The sequence below is a fragment of the Hippopotamus amphibius genome, chromosome 6 (genome assembly GCF_030028045.1).
Source record: "Hippopotamus amphibius kiboko isolate mHipAmp2 chromosome 6, mHipAmp2.hap2, whole genome shotgun sequence".
NCBI classification, from domain to species: domain Eukaryota; kingdom Metazoa; phylum Chordata; class Mammalia; order Artiodactyla; family Hippopotamidae; genus Hippopotamus; species Hippopotamus amphibius.
In genome coordinates, this window is record NC_080191.1 from 115265733 (window position 1) to 115287508 (window position 21776).

The 21776-nt window shown below is 37.6% G+C and overlaps 1 protein-coding gene across 12 annotated transcripts in view; it reads left to right on the forward strand.

Annotated features, from left to right (window-relative positions):
* The window catches only part of CEP63 (centrosomal protein 63), a 66737-nt gene that overhangs the window by 21987 nt on the left and 22974 nt on the right, over positions 1-21776 (forward strand). For all 12 annotated transcript variants that reach the window (XM_057738704.1, XM_057738706.1, XM_057738705.1 and 9 more), the window contains 3 exons: positions 2747-2842; positions 3686-3808; positions 9654-9767. In XM_057738704.1, coding sequence (XP_057594687.1) covers positions 2747-2842; positions 3686-3808; positions 9654-9767 — 333 coding nt within the window. The remainder of the gene's footprint in view (positions 1-2746; positions 2843-3685; positions 3809-9653; positions 9768-21776) is intronic.

Genomic DNA, 21776 nt, shown 5'->3' on the forward strand with positions numbered 1-21776 from the left:
ATACATGGGTAAATCTAAACGAATATTGGCTGCATATAAAAACAAGAGCCTTTAGTTGAACATATATGTGGAATTATGATGGTATTTCAGTCAAGTTGGTGGGGGTAAATGGGATTAAAGTATTTCTGTAGTCCTTGGGTTGCCTGGGAATTGGTCAAACTACTAAGTAACATTAGTTAAGTCTAATGTTAATTAGTTAAGTTTTAATCTTGAGAGAACCATTAAAAGTATATATTAATAGGTTAACAGAGTATATATCTTCTAAGCTAATAGAAGGAGAAAAATGAAATGATAAGACGTTATCAACCCCAAAGAAGGCAGGAAAGGAGAGAAAAAGGAACATAGGAATGTAGAGCTTATTAAGTACAAATAACATTTAGAAAGACAATAGATATAAATCCAAAGAGGTCTGTTAAATGTAAATGCACTAAATGGCTTAATTAAACAATAAAAATTGTCCAACTGGGTAAAAATACTTGAACTCAATTATGTTTATAAAGATACTGCAAAATTGAAAGTAAACTGTAAAATTAAAGTATATATCATGCAAACACTTTGAATAGAAAGGTGGTGTAGTATAATCACATTAGAAAACTGTACTTGAAGCAGAAGCAGTGAACATTGCTAAAGGTGAAGAGAAACACTTCATAATGATAAAATATGAAATCTCAGGATATGTAGACTGTAGCAGATGTTCTTATTGGTCTGTATCACATCCTCCTTGCCCCTCATTTCACCTGGATGTTACGTACAGCTCACTGTACTGCCAGCTTTTCACTACACTGTGCTTCTCTTTCTGGAAACTTAAAAGCTGCTCAGGTAAAATCTGGGAGTGTGAGGCAGTTAACACTCCTGGGGCAAGCCTCAAGCAGTGGAGGGACAGGACTCAGTGGATAAGTTCTCCAGCTTCCCCTCCCTTAGAGGGACAGTTCTGGATCACGTTCTGTGTGGTTCCTTGGTGAGTTCCCTGTGGGAATGGCTCTGGCTGCTCACTGCAGAAATTAGCTCAGTAACACCCTTTATTGGCTTTTCCTCTTTCTCTGGAGCTCTCTCTCTCCATTTCCTTACTGTGCTTACTGGGATCAGCTCCAATTACCTACCTGCCCTAAAATCTACATTTTTGGGGGAACTCAAACTAAGACAAAAAAATCTGAATTTGTAAGTATGTAATAAAATAATCTTAAATTTCTCTCTCTCTCTTATCTGTAAGCAAAGAGTGGCAGAACTACAAGGAGGTATAATAGATGCAACCACAATTGTAGTTGAGGATTTTAACCCAATTTTCTTAGTAACTGATGGAACAAGAGACAAACACCAGCAAGGATATAGATGTGAGCATCATGATCAACAAACTCAACCTAATTTATACACACAGAACATTGCACAAGAGAACTGTGGTGTATGTTTTTTTTTCTAGCACAGGCAACTCTTTCCAAAACTGACCATATGATAAATCTTGACACAATTCAGAGTCTTGAAATAATGGAGTATGTTCTTTGAGCATAGTGGAAAAAAGTTATAACAAGATACCTAGATACTAAAAAGTCTTTGACATACTTTTGTAAATGTTTTTCTCAGTTCATTTCCTTTTAATTTTAATGGGATTTTTTAAAAAATAGAAGTTTCGCATTTTTGCCGAGTCAGATCTATCATTCTCAAATGACTCTTTCATAGTTTTAAGCTCAGTTTCTCCTTATCCAGAAATTCAGTAAATACTCATTTAGATAAAACAATTTTTTAAAGTAGTATTTTCTATTTTATTGGCTACATTTAATCATTCCTCTGGTTTTAACTTCAGAATCACTTTTTCATTCCAAAAAAGAATTCTACTAGAATTTTTAATTGGAATTGCATTAACTCCTTGTTCTTATAAGAATTTTATTTCTGTATTTTTTATTAAGGTATAGTTGAAATATAACATTATATTAGTTTAATTATACAGTGTAATGATTTGGTATTTGTATATATTGTGAAATAATCACTATAATAAGTCTAGTAACATCTGTCACCATACATAGTTACAGTTTTTTTTCTTGTGATGAGAACTTTTTAAGATCTACAGTTTTTTAAATTTTTAAATTACCATTCTGTATTGTGATTGAGATTACTACTTACTGTTCTCCATTCTCCCTCTACCTTCTACCTATTAGTAGATGAACTGCTGATTATTGAGAGATGTAGAGAAATGCTGATTGATATTGATGGAGGTGAGGGCTAGTCATGAGCTAGCTGTGGCTGGTATCAAACCACTGCGAAATGAGTTAGGGTAACGTGCTTACTCTGGCTGGTGAAACTGATTTTCTCTGAAGTGGGGTAAATGGTAAAGCAAGTACAAATCTCTTGTTGTCTTTGTGTCTGATGTTACTATTTTGTACTTTGATTTATAGAATTTATTCCTGAAGTCTCATAGATTTTTGTTCAGTATTTTTAGTTTCCAAGGTTCTTATAACTTTATCTCTCTTAATTTTTTGTGAGTTTTTTTTTTTTTTCGATAAAACTGTTGGGGAGAATAAGTGAGATAGAGCAAGTTTTCATCTAAACCTAGAAATTGTAGAACAATTGCTTGCTTTCCATTTTTTGGCAGTGTTATGGATTATTAAATAATTAGATATTTGACTTCCTGAGAAGTTGTACAGTTGAGAACGTGTATTTACAGATAAGTACAAAGGTTATTTCCTATTTTTATGTTTCAGGGTTGTTGTTTAAATGCTTATAATGAAAAATACTACAACTTCTCTGCTTTTAGGTGGGAATGTTACGTCAGCAGGTAGAAGAACATGAAAAGGTCAAGCAAGAGATGACCATGGAGTATAAGCAGGAATTAAAGAAACTACATGAAGAAGTAAGATTTTCATTTTATCATGTGTTGTATGATTCTGTCTCTTCAACCCTTGAGAATTTTGTTAATGAGCCAGTTTCTGCTTCATAAAGTGGATGTATATATTGCATGGGAGGTGCAGGGTTGGAAGTCTATTTCTCTGTTCTTGAACCCAGGTAAAGAATCTTACCTATTTATATGTTTGATACTGCCTACAACAGTGGTTCTAAAATGTGTTTCTTGGTTAAGTACCTGAAAGAAATAGAGCTATTTTTGTATAATACTGTAAAATACTGATACTAACAGCTTATATTAAATGTTTTAATTTTTAAGTTGAATCACTTACTAGATTTTAAATAATCCAAAGGTTTCAGAAGCATTTTGGGATAGATAAGAAAGATAAGAAAATTCAGTTAACTCAGTTTTATTCTTAAGACTGGGAAAAAACTGTTCTTATTTATATTTAATTCCAAAGTACTCCTCTCCTGCTTACTGAATATCAGTGTTCCACAGAAGAATGGTTTAAGAACCACAGGCCTAGGGAAAAGAAAAAGAGTTTTTAATTGCTGCTTTTACTGTGGGAATGAGTTGTGGAGCCCCTAAGTGCAAGGCTATTATATATTGTAATAAAAATTAAACTTTTGTTTATAAAATACTTTCCCTTTATTTTTTCTTTGACTCAATATATTTCTTTTCTGGTGTTTATTTTTTATATGTAGTTTTGAGTTGTTTTGTATTTTATCTAACATGCTCTCTATTTTCAGGGGTACTAGTTAGCCGTACACGTGCTTTCATAATGCTGATTCGTTGTGTCAGCACTGTTTACACGTTCTTAAATTTTAACTCTAGAAATAACTGTGTCTACAGTTAGGCAGACTGAAGAGAAGCTATGAAAAGCTACAGAAAAAACATATAAGAGACTTCAGAGGAAACGCCAAAAATCACAGGGAAGATCGGTCTGAAATTGAGAGGTTAACTGGAAAAATAGAGGTATGTTCGTAATACTGATTTGCTCCTAGTGATTGTCAGCCTTCATGTAGGAAAATGCTGTTTCTAATAGTGCTATTTCCTGAAGCCAGTTTTCTCTCATTTCCAGGACTACCACTGAGCTATTTCAAAGGTGGGAGGGTGATCCACTGTACATCCTGTCATCATCTGGTTCCCTGCGGTTACTACGAGAGCGAGTCAAAAATTATCTGCACTTTGACTATAGAATTTATTTTAATTAACTTTTAGAAAAGACAAGTACATTATTTTTCAACATAATCTTCTTGCTTTTCAGGACATTTTGTCCATCTGTCAACAAGCTTTCGTATTCCCTCATTAAGAAATGTTTTAGGCTGAGCTGCGAGCCACGAATGCACCACTGTCTTCATTTCTTCATCAGAAGTGAATCTTCATCCTCGTAGGGCTGCTTTCAGGGGACCAAACAGGTGAACGTCTGATGGAGCAAGATCAGGGCTATAGGGAGGATGCTTTAACACCTCAAAACGAAGTTTTTGCAGAGTGTCAACAGTGTGGGCAGAAGTGTGCAGATGTGCATTGTCATGCAAGTTCACAACGCCCTTGAATGGCAGTCCTCTGTGTTTAATCCAAAGCTTAGGCTTCAGCTCTTCAGTAAGCATCTCACTGTAACTTGCACTGTTGATTGTTGAACGTTTTTCCTGATGATGTTCCAGTGCTGGCCCTTGAGAATCCCAGAAAACTGTAAGCATCAATTTTCCAGGTGATGGTTGACTTTTGAGCTTTTTCTTGGTTGACAGTTGAGGATGTTTCCATTCCATACTCTGCCGTTTACTCTCAGGCTCGTAGTGATGAATCCATGTCTCGTCACCAGTAATGATTCTCTTTGAGAAACTTTCACCTTCCTTAGAGTATCGGTCCAAGTGTTGTTTGCAGATATCCAAACGCTTCTGTTTACGCTCTTCCATGAGTTGTTTCAGTACCCATCTCGCACACTTTTCAAAACCTAAGTCTGTCGTGGATTACTCTTTTTTGGGGTGTTAAAGCATCCCTATAGTCCTGTCTTGCTCCATCGGACTTTCACCTGTTTGGTCCCCTGAAAGCAGCCCTACGAGGATGAAGAGTCACTTCTGATGAAAAAGTGAAGACAGCAGTGCATTTGTGGCTTGCAGCTCAGCCTAAAACATTTTTTAATGAGGGAATATGAAAGCTTGTTGACAGATGGACAAAGTGTATTGAAAAGCAAGGGGATTATGTCTAAAAATGATGTATTTGTCTTTTCTAAAAGTTAATTAAAATAAATTCTACAGCCAGAGTGTGGATAATTTTTGACTCACTCTCATAGCTATCAGTAGTTCTCAACAGGGCAGTACGGGGCTTTGAGGGCATTGGAAATGTATGGAGACATTATTTTGGTTGTCAGAATGAGTGGGAGTGAAACTGGTGTGTAGGGCATGGGGACCAGGGACGCTAAACATGGTTGAGGCTGTTCCACACGGGAAGGAATATTGTACCCCAGATGCCAGTATTGAGAACATAGACCATCAATTACTAGCTGTCCTCCATGGGTAGTGTCCTTGTCTTGTTGATCACCTAACAGAGTAGGGGCTTAGTTAGTGTTGGAGGTAATGTGGTTTTTTTGTATGGAGTACTCTGCATATCATATTGTTTATCCTCAGTTCCCATTTAGATATGGTAAGTCACTTACCTCCCCCTTTGCTGACTTTGTTTTTATTAAGATTGAGTAACTCCATGATTATTGTATATATTGATTCCCTAGAGGACTTAAGGGAGTGGTGGCTTAATACCACCAAGAGTAGGTGAAAGAGCAGCATGAGGCTCTCACTTTTCCCCCTTGAACCCATCACTCCCCTCCTCTGTCTCTGCTCCTGGTTTTCAAGTGTAGCTGAGAGTCACCTGGGGTCGTCTTTAGGCTCTCAGAGATTCTGATCCGGTAGTATGGCATGCGAGCTGGGACTCTGCATTTTATCTAGCTCCCCTAAGTCGATGCTAATTTGAGAAACATTGTTCAACATCCTTGTATGATTACTTACAATTTTTCTACTCCGGGTGACCTGTCACCCACAAAGCCAGTATATTATTACTACCTAGAATTTTAATTTCTGCATTTAACATTTTTTTACATCTCAATATTTTTACACATTTGAAGAGCTTAGGATCAGATACTGCTTTCCCTCTAGCCCTCTTCAGTGATACCAGGCTTTTTTTTTCAAAAAACCCCTCATGTTATATTCCCTATTACCACTTCCTGAGCATTCTCTTTTGTTTGTATGTCAGAAACCCCATCTTTGGTTTTCACATCATCAGCACATACCACCAACTAGTGTACATACAGCCAAAGTCAGTCATCTTCTGGTCCCTGGTCACTCCCCTGGTTGAAAGACTTCAGTTCTCAGTTCATTGTCATTCTCTCCAACATTGCTTTTATCATAATTCTTGAGGATTTCAGTATCCAGAGGGATGATGCTTATAATACTATGGTCTTTGAGTTCTCGATGTGCTTTCCTCCACAGCTATTATCATCTCCTCTCTGTCTCGTCTCCCTTTTCCCATTGCCATTCCTTAGCTGTTGTCATTACCAGTACTTGCAGCCCTTCTAGAATCACATTTTTAAGCATTTCATTCTCCGACTACCGTCCCTGTCTTTTCCGCTTGCTCCCTCTGCTCCTGACGCTCGATAGTTACCTGACCCCCCATCTCTTAAAATGCTTGCATCTTGCCGTGTGTCACTGCTCCATACCTACCTCGTGTCCTCAGTTACCAGTCCTCACCCAGCTTCCATCCCATGGTTGCGCTCCTTGTATCCCCCTTCAATTTCTGTGCCGTCTCTTATCTCATCACTTTTGCTTGGCAAAATGGTGACTCTCGCTAAATCCAGCTTTCTCCCCACTCTCCACCTGTCATGTGTGGCAGACCATGGCTGAAGAAAGATATAATCATGCCGATTGGCCGCATTTTAAATTCGTGGTTACTCTTCAAATGCGTCCTCATGCTGCCCAGAATCATATTATATTTCCCCTCACTCTCCTACTTACCATAATGACTGTTTCATACTCTCTTTTCTCAAATTTTCAATGCTTTGCCCCACATCCTCACTTTGGGTGATGATCTTTCTTTCTATTTCATTGAGAAAATAGAAGCAGTGACAAGATAATTTTAACAAACTTCCAACCTTGTGTCTACCTTCCTATTTGCAACTGTTCCCATATACTCCACCCTCCTGCTGGAGGAACTGTCCATGTTCTCCCTATTCCCTATCCACGACATCGCTCCAGAAATTCTCTCTTCTGCATCCTCAGGTTTTTCCTCCCTACTGGATATTTTCTACCAACATGCGAATTTCACCCCTTTTAAATATCCTTTCTTGATCTCTCTCTTTGCCCTCTGGATACTGCTCCATTTTTCTCCTTTACTTTATAACTAAACTACTTTAGGTGCCTATACTTGTCTCTGGTTCCTTTTCTTCCATTTTTCTTACACCCACTTAGTAAGACTTTTGCCCCCTCTCTCTGCAGAAGCTATTTGCGTGGAGGTCACCGGTGAGTATCACATTACTCAACCTGTGGCCAGCCCTCATCTTCCCCATCCTGTCTGTAGCATTGGATCCAGCTGGTCTCTGTCCTCCTTAAAACTCTTTCTGGATTTGGCTTGGAGAACAGTTGGGCTTTCCTGGGCTTTCTCCTACCTTGTTTTCTACTCTTTCTCAGTCTCTTTTGCTCCCTGACCTTTTAGCATTGGGGCACCCTATGGTTGTATCATTGTACTCTTCTTTTTTCTGTCTAGGCCCACTCTCTTGGTTATACCAATCAGTCTCATAGTTTTAAGCACTGTGTGTATGTTGATAATTCCTACATTTGTGTATCTAGCCTTGACCTCTCCTTTTCACTGCAGAATAATTTTCAACCTCCTGTTTCACATCTCCACTTCAGTGTCTAAAACTTTCTCAAACTTGACATGTCCAAAATAAAGGTCCTGATTTTTTTCTTCCCCATCTTCCAGCACCGTTTCTGTTTCCTTAATGGCAACTCCATTCCTTAGATTGCTCAAGCCCCAAAACCTTGGAGTCACCCTTGATTTCTCTTTTCTCAGCACAGCAGCCAGAATGATTCTGTTGTAATGTAAGTCAAATCATGTCCTCTCCTGAACATAAACCTTCCCAGTAGCTTCTCTTGAAAGACAAAGTTATCATGGTGACCTACACAGTCTCACTGCCTGATAACTCTGACCTTTCCCTTTTTTTCCTTTTACCCAATCCATTCCAGCCACGCCAACCTCCTTGCTCATCCTGGAACATACCAGGATGCTTCCACTTCAAGGCCTTGTACTTGCTGTTCCCACTTCGCAGAAGTATAACTTCATCCTCATCTCCCTTGGTGTTTCCTTAAATGTTACTCAATCTGGCCACTGCTTTTAAAAATTGCAACACCCAACTCTGAGCACTCCATGCTCTATTTTTCCCAGAACAGGTACAGTTGGCCCTCTGTGTCTGTGGGTTCTGCATCTATGGATTCAACCAACCATGGATCTGAAATATTCTGCAGAAAAAAAATTCCAGAAAGTTTCAAAAAGCAGACCTTCACCTTGGCATGTGCAAGCAGCTATTTACACAGCATTTACAACTATGAGGGTGAGTCAAAAATTATCCGCACTCTGGCTGTAGAATTTATGGAAGTTTTAATATAACTGAAGTGCAGATAATTTTTGACTCATCCTCGTATTTACAAAGCATTTACATTGTATTAGGTATTGTAAGGAATCTAGAAATGATTTCAAGTGTATAGGAGGATGTGCATTGGTTATATAGGGATGTGAGCATCTGTGGGTTTTACTATCTGCAGAGGTCTGGAACCAGTCCCCCACAGATACTGAGGGACAACTGTATTACTGTCTAATGTACTGTGCAATGAATGTGTTGCCTGTCGCCCTCCAACTGAGTGAGGTTGGAATTGTTGTTTGTATTGTTAAATATTGTACCCCAGCACTTAGCACAGTACCTGGCATATGTGGTAGAAATAATAAATAAGTGAGTATCAGCTGGTGAACAGTAATTACCCTAAATTAGCATGAGACTTCTGGAGTTGAGGCTTCTGGAGGACAGTGGTAGGAAAGACTGAGTTTCCCTTTCCTTTGATTTGCCTCAATTTCATAAACATTGGGCTCATTTTCTTGATCGTGCAACTTGTTGCTAATGATCCATCATTAATTTTGAAATGTTTGGCTTTGAAATGTTACAGATATCTGTACAGATAAATTTAGTACAATAAAATTTAGTACAGGTATTTCTTGTTTTCACGTCTTTGCAGTTCTGTTGAGGTAATAAAAATTTGGGTATCAAAGGATACTGTGTTAACTGAATCTATTTGGTTCCTGAGTTTTAGATACTGATAAAAACTGGGCTACCCAGAGATTTATCTGAAAATTTATTTGAATATGTTCAGTTCCTGGGTTTGGATGTCAAGAATTTGGCTAGTGAGGGATATCTGTAATCATATTTTGAAATTTTCATTATCTTAGCATCAGTTTTCTGAAAAATCACTAAAACATTGTAACAACCCTTAGGTGGCAGCAAATCTTTGAAAATTATCATGAATCCGGTATTTAGCATCTATGTTTCTTACTCTTCACCATTAGGGTGTTAAATTTAGAAAGACAGATATCCAGAGGCACAGTATGTAAGGACTTTAGCCTTACTTACAGTTCTATCAGCTAAGTGAGTAATGGGGCTCCTGCTGTGGAGAAAGGTGCATGTGTACCCAGGGGCCTGGGGAAAAATTAAAGTAAAAGTGAATCTGGAAAGTGGTGACAGCAAGGGGAAGCACTTAGAAGTTAAGTACCTTAATTGCCTCTTCAGGAATTTCGTCAGAAATCACTGGACTGGGAGAAGCAGCGCTTGATTTATCAGCAACAGGTATCTTCTCTGGAGGCACAAAGGAAGGCCCTGGCTGAACAATCAGAGATAATTCAGGTAAGCTTATGGCATTTTTGGGAATCATGAGAGTCAGAGAGGTTTGAGTAAATCTGAACTAGCTTGATGCAGTGCCGTGTGCTCACCGCGCTCACCCGCGTCCCCATGCCCTCCTGCTCCTATGCCTGCTGCTATCCTCACCGCTTCCTCACTCCCTCCCTCGTGCTCTTTCTTGCCCTCTCAGTCACTGTCTCGCATTTTCACCCTTCCTGCACTCTCACATTCATTTCACTCCTCATCTTGGTCTCTCCCTTCCTTTCTGTTTCTACCTCTACTCTCTGTGTCTCTTTCTCCATTTCTCTCCGGCACTGGCTTAATTATTCTGGCTGTTTCTGGCTCTTGCCTTGGTTCCACTTCTGTCCGGGTCTTGTTCCATCTCTGATAGTTGGGGTGCCTTGGGTGAGGTCCCTCAGCCAGGGAGCTTCGGCCAATCCACGTGTTTGGACACAAATATTGAGAGATTCCCACTAACTAAAAGCAGTATCTTTGTGGTAACAGAAACAGTTCTTAGAATACTACTAGAAACTGTTTTTTAATGAAGAACTAATGGCTTAAGCAAGACAAAAAATTAGCTACCTAATTTAGGAATTTTCTTCTTAGAACATATTCAGTTTGTTTGCGTTTTCATTAAAAACCAAGAACAAAAGGGAAATGAACAGAGAGTAATGAATATTTGTGACCATCTTCTATGTGCTAGACACTGTCTCAATGCTTCTTTTAAATGTAGTTATCTAGAATATATGTTATATGTTATCTGTTTAATATGATAATTTGTCAAGGTTGGTAGTTATCTCAGTTTTATAGAAGAGAGAATTACTGGGGAAGTTAAGAGAGCTAGAGGGAAGCTTAAAAAAATTTTTTTTTAAAAACAATCTGCATTATTTGCTGCCCTAAGTCTCAGTAATAAATTGGCTTTTAGTCACTCCCCCACCCCGAAATATCAACAGGCTGATAAACTACCACGAATGGTTCTGCTGTTAGTGAGTCCACTCAGAATGGCAAGAGGGGCCCTCAGCAATCTCAAGGAACATATTGTTTACTAGGGCGACAGCAGGGTATGCAGCCAGAGTGGGCCAATAAAATCCTGGATGTCTAGACGAGAGTTTTTTTTACCTGAATGCTAAAGCACTGTATAAACATAAATAGCTATAAGATATTGCAGGCTTCAGATTGGCAAAAAGAAAATTGAGTCCTAGTTTTTAAGCTCTCAATTATTCATGTATATAGTATGCTTATTGTTGATTGTAAATCCTTTTTTCAAATTACTGTTGTGATTATTCAGCAAATTAAAGCTTCATTGCTAGGTAAAAATGAGATTTTTATTTACCATAGTTCAGCTAGGGTTCAAGTAAGAAGCCTTTAAAAAGCCAACATTTGTTTTCCCTACTTAAAGGTATTTGAATTATTCTCCTGATAGTTTTGTTTAAACTAAAACTGCTCTGATTAAGTAAAAAATGTTACTTATATTTCTTTCTCCTTTAGCAGTACTGTATGGTCCTCATTTAAAAAAATTTTTTTAAATACATTTCTGTGTACCCACCCAGCATTAATAGCTATCATTTGCCAATGTTTTTAAAAATTATGGTCACAAACATTAAAACATACCATCTTAACCATTTTAAAGAGTACAGTACAGTAGTGTTAACTATATGCTCATTGTTGTGTAAGAAATCTCTGGAACTTTTTCAGCTTGCAAGACTAAGACGCTGTACTCATTGAACAACAACTCATTTTGCCAGTTTTGTTCATAATATCATGAAGCAAATCACAAACATTGTCTTATTTCCCAACAGATTAGAACTTAAAAAAAAAATTAAATATACCAGTGTCACATTAACAGACTAAATAACTTCTTAAATAATTTAATATCTAGTCTGCTCAGATTTCCCAGGTTGTGTGAAATAATGTCTTAGACTCCAGTTGAGGTTGAAACATTGCATTTTGTTGATATGTGAATTGAACAATAAAGGTAGAAAATCTTGCAGATTGGATAAATGGATATCAGCTTCCACATTTCCCCCCAGTTTAAAAAGTTTTTTGATATAAAGTTTTTTCTTACGTATTTTTTAACATCTAAAAGCAGAGTTCAGGGAATTCCCTGGTGGTCCAGTGATTTGGACTCAGCACTTTCACTACTGAGCCTGGGTTCAATCCCTGGTTGGGGAACTGAGATACTACAAGCCATGTGGCCAAAAAAAAAAAAAAAAAAGTGGAGCTCAGAATACCTTCTCACTCTTTGAGTCATATATTTGCTTGAGTTTTTTTCTTTGCATCAGCTATTAAAATGGCATAATACATGTTCATTTTAGAAGAATGAGAAGATACAGATAAAATGAGAATTAAATAAAATCACTCATAATTCCATCCTTTAGAGATTTACCATGATTAACATTTGCATGTAAATTTCTTCTGACTTCGGTGCTTGTATGCAGTGTACATTGCATTCCTGTACATTTGGTAGGAAAAATATTGTATGTGTGTGTATGGAAAGGGAGGAATAGTTGCAAACTTAAAAAATTACTAAGAATGGCAAAGTGTTGGTAATTGACGAAGCTAGGTGATAAATATATAGGGGTTCATCATCTTATTCTTTCCATATTTGTATATGTTTGAGATTGTCCATAAAACATAATGTGAAAATGTAAATTATGTGCTTACAATGTGACAGGCAGTAGTATGCTAAGCACTTTATAATGCAATATTTTATTTAATTTTCACAAGTTAAAAATTTCCCTTTTTAAATATGACGTCAACAAATGAGTCATAATGATTATATAGAAGTTCAGTCTACCGTTAAATGTGCCTTAATTTATGTAACCAATCTTTTGTTGTAGAACATTTCACTTTTTACTTTTTCATTCTTAGAAGTACTGCTTTAAGTATTTAGGAGTATGTGTCCATTTATTTTCTTAGGAAATGGCCCTAGAGGTGAGATTGCTACATTAGAGTAGTTGTATATTCTTAAAGATTTTAATATATATTGTCAAAGCACTCTTCAAAAAAGTATTGATACACACTTTCACCAGCAGTGTTTGAGAATGTCCATTTCTTCATACTTTCTCAATATTGTCCATTTCCTCAGTATTGGACACTATTATTTATTTTATTATTTCTCTTAATTTCACCTACTTTTAGGCTTGTCTTTGCCAATCTGATAGATGAAAAAAATGGTATCTGATTATTTGTTTCAATTTGCATTTCTTTAATTATGAATGAGATTGAGCATTTTTTCATCTACTTGTGGCTGTTTCCATTCTTTTGTAAATTGTGTCCTTCACTCATTTTTTTAAGGATATTTATATTTTACTATTTTGAAAGAGCTCTTCATACATTAGATGTATTAACTTTTTGCTGTTTTGTCGCAATTGTGTGTTTTCCCAGTTTACCTTAATTTTGCCTAGTAATTTTTATGGAAATAGAATTGTTTTATAAGCAATTGTTTTTAGAATGGCTTAATTCTATTAATTTTTCCTTTAAGGTTTTTAATCTTTGATTTCATACTATAAAGCCTTACATAAGCCAAGATTCCTTTTAATGCTTTATAATTTCTTTCTAATATATTTGATCTGAAAATCATTTTGATATAAGAAATTTGATAGAGATCTATATTTGTTTTTTTCCAAATGGTTATCCACATAATTTGTTGACTGTTACATTTTGAGAACTTTACAGAATGATTCTAAAATTCGTATGGAAGGATAAATGAATGGTACTAGGCAACATTTTTTTAAAAAAAGAGTAAAGGTGATGTTTGTTCTATCAAATATTAAAATGTATTAAATTTAAAAGTACACTTGTTAAACAACATGACATTATTAGATGCAAAGACAGAATGATGGTTATATAAGCATAGGAAAAGATACAGTATAGTCACTAAAACAAGATCATTTCTGTTTAGAGGTCAAAGAATCACTTGTTACTTTCCCTCCTGCTCAAATAATATAAGAGTGAAAAGGAAACATTCAGGGAAATCTTAGAGAACATTAAGAACATTTGAAAAAAAGTTAAAATTTTAAGCCAGCACAGAGTGTAAAATATTTATCTAATACATGGTATGTGAGAAAAGTAAAGGCTGCATTGTATATATTTTCCTTTTGAAATATTTAGGGAGTTATATGATATTGTTCAAATTAGTTTTAGATCCACTGTTCAATTATATATGTATATTTGTAGGTTTGATTATATATTATATTTTTAAAAGCACTCTTTTCCTCATGAAAAAGAGATGATCCTAACTCAAATGTTGATCTGTTGTCTTGGTAGAATTATCACAGAGTTGACTGAATTGGCTTAGACCTACTGTTTAAAAGTTTATGGTGACAGATACAACAGCGATAAGGAGGTCTTACTGGGAGCTGTACCATTAATGGGCTGGCTCTTCAAGCTGCTACTTAGTGGCAATGCTGCAGAGCTGTGGCCTGCACTGACACATTTGGAATTGACTCTGGTGGGGAGCTTGGCAAAAATTGATGCATGCAATGGCCATAACTTCATGTTGGGATCCTTTGGAAAATATCCTTGTTGCTTTGTGTCATATTCTTCTCAGTAATCTCATTATATGGAAAAGTTATTTTCTTGAAGCCCCAGGATTACATACCACAAAGCCAGAGGAGGATTTGAGCTCAACCCCCAAATTCACAGCCCTTTGCCTATTGTCACACTTCAGCTGCCCACCCTTGGCTTTTGTTTTTATCTCCATGACATAAATTGCTTTCTTAATTATTTCTTTACTTTTAACCACCTCTGTTGTGATTTGTGTTGTTGAAATAATTCCACTCACTCCACTAGAATAGTTAGAATGCTATATATTCTATTAATAAGAGGAAGCTCTGGTTTCTGTTTCAAAAAATCAGTGGCAGTGGTTAGTGGAAAAAAAAAGGTTTAAAAGTATATTAGCCTTAAGATACCTCTACCACCAGATATTTAAAAGAAATAATCATTATTTTATAAGTAGTTTATATTTTTATTTCTGACTCTTCATACTGGAAGAGGTAGTCTTGAGATATTCTAGTGTAGCTCTGTCCAATAGAAATATGAGTCTCCTGTGTATAAAATTTTCTAGCAGTCACATTAAAAAAGTAAAAAGAAACATATAAAATTAATATACAGTAAAACCTTGGATTGTGAGTAACTTATTCTGCGAGTGTTCCACAAGACGAGCAAACATTTCTAATAAATTTTAGCTTGATAAACGAGCAGTGTCTTGCAATGCCAACAGTATGTGATGCCGAATGTCACATGATCACAACTGAGCCAATGGTTCTTCTCTCTCTCTCACTGAGGGATTTCTCCAATTCTGCTTGGAGAAAATGTGGCCTGATTGTGTCCTTGGACATGACTTAGAGGGGCTTGCTTATGAACAGGAGCTACCAGTTGTCGACGAAATTGTGTCCTTGGGGAAGACCATGGGACTGGAGGTGAATGAGGATGACATTCAAGAGCTGGTGGAGGAAGGACTTCCTACGTGGCACAGTGGTTAAGAATCTGCCTGCCAATGCAGGGGACACGGGTTCAAGCCCTGCTCCAGGGAGATACCACATGCCACAGAACAACTAAGTCCATGCACCACGACTATTGAGACTGCACTCTAGAGACTATGAACCACAACTATTGAGCCCTGTTGCCGCAACTACTGAAGCCCATCCACCTAGAGCCCGTGCTCCACAACAAGAGAAGCAACCTCAATGAGGAGCCTGCACACCACAATGAAGAGTAGCCCCTGCTTGCCACAACTAGAGAAAGCCCATGTGCAGCAATGAAGACCCAGTGCAGCCAATAAATAAAAAATAAATAAGTGAATAAATAAAATAAAAAATTAAAAAAAAATAAAGTAACTTTCTTGTGACCCTCATACAGTAGGATCATGTTTAAAAAAAAAAAAAAGAGCTGGTGGAGGAACATGGCCAGGAGCTGACCACCGATTAACTGATGGATCTACATTGCGAGCAACAGCAAGAGGTTATGGAGGAGATCTCGTCTGCGGAAGAGGAGGAGAAAAAGGCAGAGGAAGCCCTCACTTCAAATGACATTAGGGAGATGTGTAAAATGTGGGAAACAGTGCAAAATTTTGTAGAAAAGCACCACCAGAATAAGGCTGTAGCAGTGCGAGCGATGAATCTGTTTAACAACAATGCACTGTCGCATTTCCGCGAAATCCTCAAAAGGAGGCAAAAGCAAGTGTCATTGGATAGGTTCCTTGTTAAAGTTGCACGAAAAGAAGAAAATTCCATTGAGCCAATACGTAGCAGTGATTCCGTTAGTGATAGTGAAATTCAACCTACACAATAACCCTCCTTTCTCTTGTCTCCCTCACACCAGCCATGAAGGTTTTAAAAGGTAAGTGCAGGTTAATTTGTTTATTTTTCTTTATATTTTGTATTTTCTTTTTTATTTTGTATTATATTACAGTATTGTAATTATTTTTGTATGAATATTTTTGGGTTGTGGAACAAATAATCTGAATTTCCATTATTTCTTATGGGGAAATTTGCTTTGATATGCAATTGCTTTGGATTACAAGCATCTTTCCAGAATGAATTATGCTCGCAAACCAAGGTTTTACTGTATTCTCTTTATCTCAGTTTGTCAAAAATATTATCATTACAACATTCACATTTTAAAAAAAATTAAGTCTTTGAAATCCAGTGCGTATTTTACACTGTGAGTACATCTAAATTTGGACTAGCCACAATTCAGGTGCTCAGTGACTACCTGTGGCTAGTGACTGCTCTATTGGCCTAGTGTAGTCATTCTAGTTAATGAAAATTTAGAATTTGTTCTTGCAATGATTATGTAATTTTCACTCTGCTTAAAAACAGTGTATTTGTATATGATTGAAATACTGAATCAATTAAAGATAGGCTATGCCTGCCCACAGCAGTCATGGCCAGGCTTTACAGCCAGCTATATGCCACCACTGTGCCTGCAGTAATTGTGGCCCAACCAAAACAGGAGGGCACACCCACCCACACAGGGGATACCCCTGGAGCACTTGGCTGAAGCTGTAGCTGTAGCTGATATATCTCATACATAGAAACAAACACAGAGAGTTAGGCAAAATGAGGAGACAAAGGAATATCTTCCAAATGAAAGCTAAGATCAAACCTCAGGAAACAAAACAAAACTGTATAAAGCAGAGATAAGCAATTTACCAGATAAAGAGTTTGAAGTAATAGTCATAAAGATTCTCCAAACTTGGGACAAGAATTGATGAACTCAGAACTCAAAGTGATAGAAAATATAATAAAGATCCAATCAGAACTGAAGAATACAATAACTGAAATGAAAAATGCACTAGAGGGAATCAACAGCAGATTAGAGGATGTAAAAGAATGGATCAGCAATTTAGAAGACATGGTAGTAGAAATTACCCAATCAAAACAGCAAAAACAACAAAGAATTTTGAAAAATGAGGATAGTTTAAGGGACCCCTGAGATAACATCAAGCTTACTATCATTGGCATTATAGGGATCCTGGAAGGAGAAGAGAGAGAGAAAGGGACAGAAAACTTATTTGAAGAAATAATGGCTGAAAAGTTACATAACCTGATGAAGGAAACAGGCATGTAAGTCCAGGAAGCACAGAAAGAGTTCCAAACAAGATGAACCCAAAGAGGCCCACATAAAGATACAATATAATTAAAGGTTAAAAGTTAAAAATAAAGAGAATCTTAAAAGCATCAACACGCACACACACACAGAGGGACAGAGAGAAATTAGTTGGGTAAAAAGGAATCTCCATAAGGCTGTCAGCTGAGTTTTCAGCAGAAACTGTACAGGCCAGAAGGGGACTGGCATGATGTATTCAAAGTGCTGAAAGAAAAAAACTTACAACCAAGAGAACTCTAACTGGCAAGGTTATCATTCAGAATTGAAGAAGATATAAAGAATTTTCTAAAGAGCAAAAGCTAAAGGAGTTCATTGCCACTAAACTAGCCTTAAAAGAAATGTTAAAGGGACTCCTGTAAATGGAAAAGAAGAACCAATTTCTAGGAACAAGAAAATTATGAAAGAAAAAAACTCACTGGTAAAGGCAAACATATAATAATTGTAGTGGGTCAACCACCTATAAAGCTAGTATGACTGTTAGAAGACAGAAGTAGTAAAAGTATCTATATCTAAAATACTTAGGACAGAGAGGTCAAGATGGCAGAATAGAAGGACATGAAGCTCACCTCCTCCCATAAATACATCAAAAATATATCTACATGTGGAAAAATTCTCACAGAATACCTACTGAATGGTAACAGAAGATCTCATACAACCAAAGTTGCAAGAAAGATCACCATGTAAGTGGGTAGGATGAAGGCAGGGTGGGAGGGTGGGGCACGGGGAAGAGTCTGGATGGGACCTATGCCCCTGAGAGGAAGCTGTGAAAGAGGAAAAGTTCTCTCACCCTGGGAGCTCCCATTCATTGGCTGAGAGATCAGCCAGGACAGAAAGGGAGCTTCAAAGGATCAGAGGAGAGTACAGCAGCTGGCTTGTGGCAGGCAGAACAGAGAGACCAACACAGATGATCCTGCCCACCTTGTTACACTCTCCTGCCAGAGACACATATCTGATGGTGCACATGGGGGTTGGGTGCTGAAACTCAGCCTTCAGAGGACAAACCTAGGGAGAGAACTGAGGTTGGCTGCATGGAGACAGCCTGAAGGGCCTGGAGTGTGGGCCAGGCCACTACTGGGAGTGTGCACAGAACGGAGCCCAGGTCCACCATAGAAGCCCCATGGTTAAGATGCGTGCAAAAGGAGAAGTGCGGCCCCACAATAGGAACCTCATTCTTGGCATGTTCACAGTGGGTGTGGCTCTGCCTCTGTGAGCTCTGGGAGTGTGCAAGTGCAGGAGGGTTGCCCACACATGGAAGTGGGGCTGAAATCTCAGCAAATCCCCAGGGTCCACATGACTTTGGAAGCAGGGCTGAAATCTCAGCCATGTCTGGCAACTTTGCAACTTCAGTGGATTTATGCCTGGGGTACCTTTGTAAGCTCACTGCTAGCAGTGCATTGAGTAGGTTACTGGTGCTCCTGTCGTTGGGGCATGTCTGGAGTTAGCAGCTGTAGTCTTTGTGGGCAGGCACACATGGATCCAGAGCTAAGGTCTGCACTGATACTGTAGCTCCCATGGTGGGTCCAGGTGTGACTACTCATGACTATGGTGGATCCCAATGCCTGATATAAGGATTGATAGATCTGTGCCAGGGGACCTGTGCTGGTGACTTTGTGAGCACAGTGCCTGAGGGACATCCAGTTCTGCATTCCCACAGCTGAGGTGGAGCTGAAGGCAGTGCCAACAACAGTGTACTTTGTGAGCATGCACAACAGGTGACAGACAACACCACAGAGCATACTTCCTGGTGGACAGCGCCTGTGGAGGAATACTCAGTGACTCCTCTCCCAGTGGAAGTGCTGCAGTCCCGCCTACCCCACACCACAGCTCACAAACAGATTCATGGGCTTCTATTTCAAAAACTGGGGAGCAGACCCTGCTCCTGACAGGGCTTTGAGAACCACAGAGCAAAGAGGAGGCCTCATTCAACATCCAGTTCAGACACTGGTCACCACAACACCAATCACACCCTTTATTAAGGGGATAACAGCCAGCACACCCTGAGGAAAGATATGGCAGGTATCCGCACTAAGAAAAGTCCTCACACCAAAAATATTAGACCGTCACAGGCCACACAGGGATGCTCCCACATAAAAACAGCCCATCAAGACCACAGTAGATAACTGTTTCTCCTAAATTTATAGTCAGAGAAATGTAAGTATAATGAAGAAGCAGAGGAACCACTCCCAATGAAAAGAACAAGAGAAATCCCCTGAAGGAATAAACAATGAAACAGACCTTTCTAGTCTACCAGACCCTGCGTTCAAAAAGACAGTAATGAAAATACTGAAGGAATTAAGAAAAGCTATCAGTAGAAGCTATCAGTAACATTGTAACAAGGGTCTAGAAAATATAAAGAGCCAATTAAAATTAGAAAACTCATTTGGTGAAATGAAAGCTGAACTAAAGGCAATAGATAGCAAACTAAATAATGCAGAAGAATGAATAAGTGATCTGGAAGGTAGAATAATGGAAATCACTCAATCAGAACAGCAGACAGAAAGACAAATGAAAAAAACTGGAAGCAATATATGAGACCTCTGGGATAATATAAAGCATCCTAATCTATGCATAAAACAGGTCCCAGAAGGAAAGGATAGAGAAAAGGGGATTGAAAGTTTATTTGAAAAAATTACGGCTGAAGATTTCCCAAATAAAAAAGAAGCAAGAATCTGTAGGAAAGAAAAAAATCACAATTGGAAAGTAAATATTTAAGCCAGTACATAGACTAAAAATATTTTGTGTGTGAAAGCGATGATAACTATAGTGGACAGCAAAAGGATAAACATGAAGATGTAAAAGAGGACATCAGAATCATAAGATGTTGGGGAGGGGAGTAAGAAAATGTAGGTTTTCTTTTGCATTGTTTTGTTTTAAGAATGAATGTTCGAGCCTATATGACTATCAGTCTAAAGCAAGTAGATATGGTAACGGGTTAACATACTTGAAAAACGGGTAACAACAAATCAGAAGCATACAGTAGATTCACAAAAAACAAACAGAAGAGAACTCAAACATAATACAAAAGAAAACCATCAAACCACAAAAAGAGAACAAAGAAGAAATACAAAATCAACTGGAAAATAATGTTTAAAATGGCAATAAATACATATCAATTAATAATTACTTTGACTGTCAGTGAACTAAATACTCCAGTCAAAAGACATAGAATGGCATATTTGATAATAAGAACCTACAGCATGCTGCCCACAAAAGACCCACTTTAGGGTGAATGACACACAGATTGAAAGTGAGAGGTTGGAAAAAATATTTCATGCAAATGGAAATGATAAAGCAGAGGTAGCAATAATCATATCAGACAAAATAGACTTAAAGGCCATAAAGAAAGATAAAGGCACTGTATAATGATAAAATATAAATACAAGAAGAGGTTATTACACTCATTAACATATATGCACCTAGTATAGGAGCACCTAAATACATGAGACAAATACTAACAGACATGAAAGGGAGAAACTGATGGGGATAGAAGACTTTAACACCCCACTCATATCAGTGGACAGGTCTTCAAGACAGAAAATCAGTAAGGCAACAGAAATCCTAATTGACACAATAAAACAGTTGGACTTAATTGACATTTTCAGGACATTTTATCCAGAAAAAACCCCCAAGACCCCTAGAATATGCATTCTTTTCAATTGCATGTGTAACATTCTCTAGGATAGACCACATACTAGGACATAAAACAAGCCTCAACAAATTTAAGAGGATAGAAATTATTTTAAGCATCTTTCCTCACTACAACGGCATGAAACTAGAAATCAGCCACAGAAAGTGAAACAAGGAAAAAAAAACAATTACATGGAGACTAAACAACATGCTACTGAAAAAAACACTGGGTCAATTATGAAATCAAAGACGTAATTAAAAAATACCTTGAGACAAATAACAATGAAAACACAACCATACAAAATCCATGGGATGCAGCAAAAGCAGTTCTTTGAGGGAAGTTCATAGTGATACAGGTTTTCCTCAAAAAAACAAGAAAAATCTCAAATAAACAACCTAACCTACCACCTAATAGAATTAAAAAAGAACAAAACCTAAAGTCAGCAGAAGGAAGGAAATAATAGAGATCAGAGAGGAAATAAATAAAATAGAGATTAAAAAACAATAGGAAGTTAATAAAACCAAGAGCTGGTTTTCTGGAAGGGTAAACAAATTGTTAGACCTCTTGCCAGGCTCACCAGGAAGAAAAGAGAGAGGATCCAAATAAATAATAATAAGGAATGAAGGAGGAGAAATAACAAGCAGTACTGCAAAAAGCCGTAAGAGAATACTGTGAACAATTATATGATAACATATTGGACAACCTAGAAGAAATGGACAAGTTTCTAGAAACATACAGCCCACCAAAACTGAATCAAGAAGGAATAGATAATT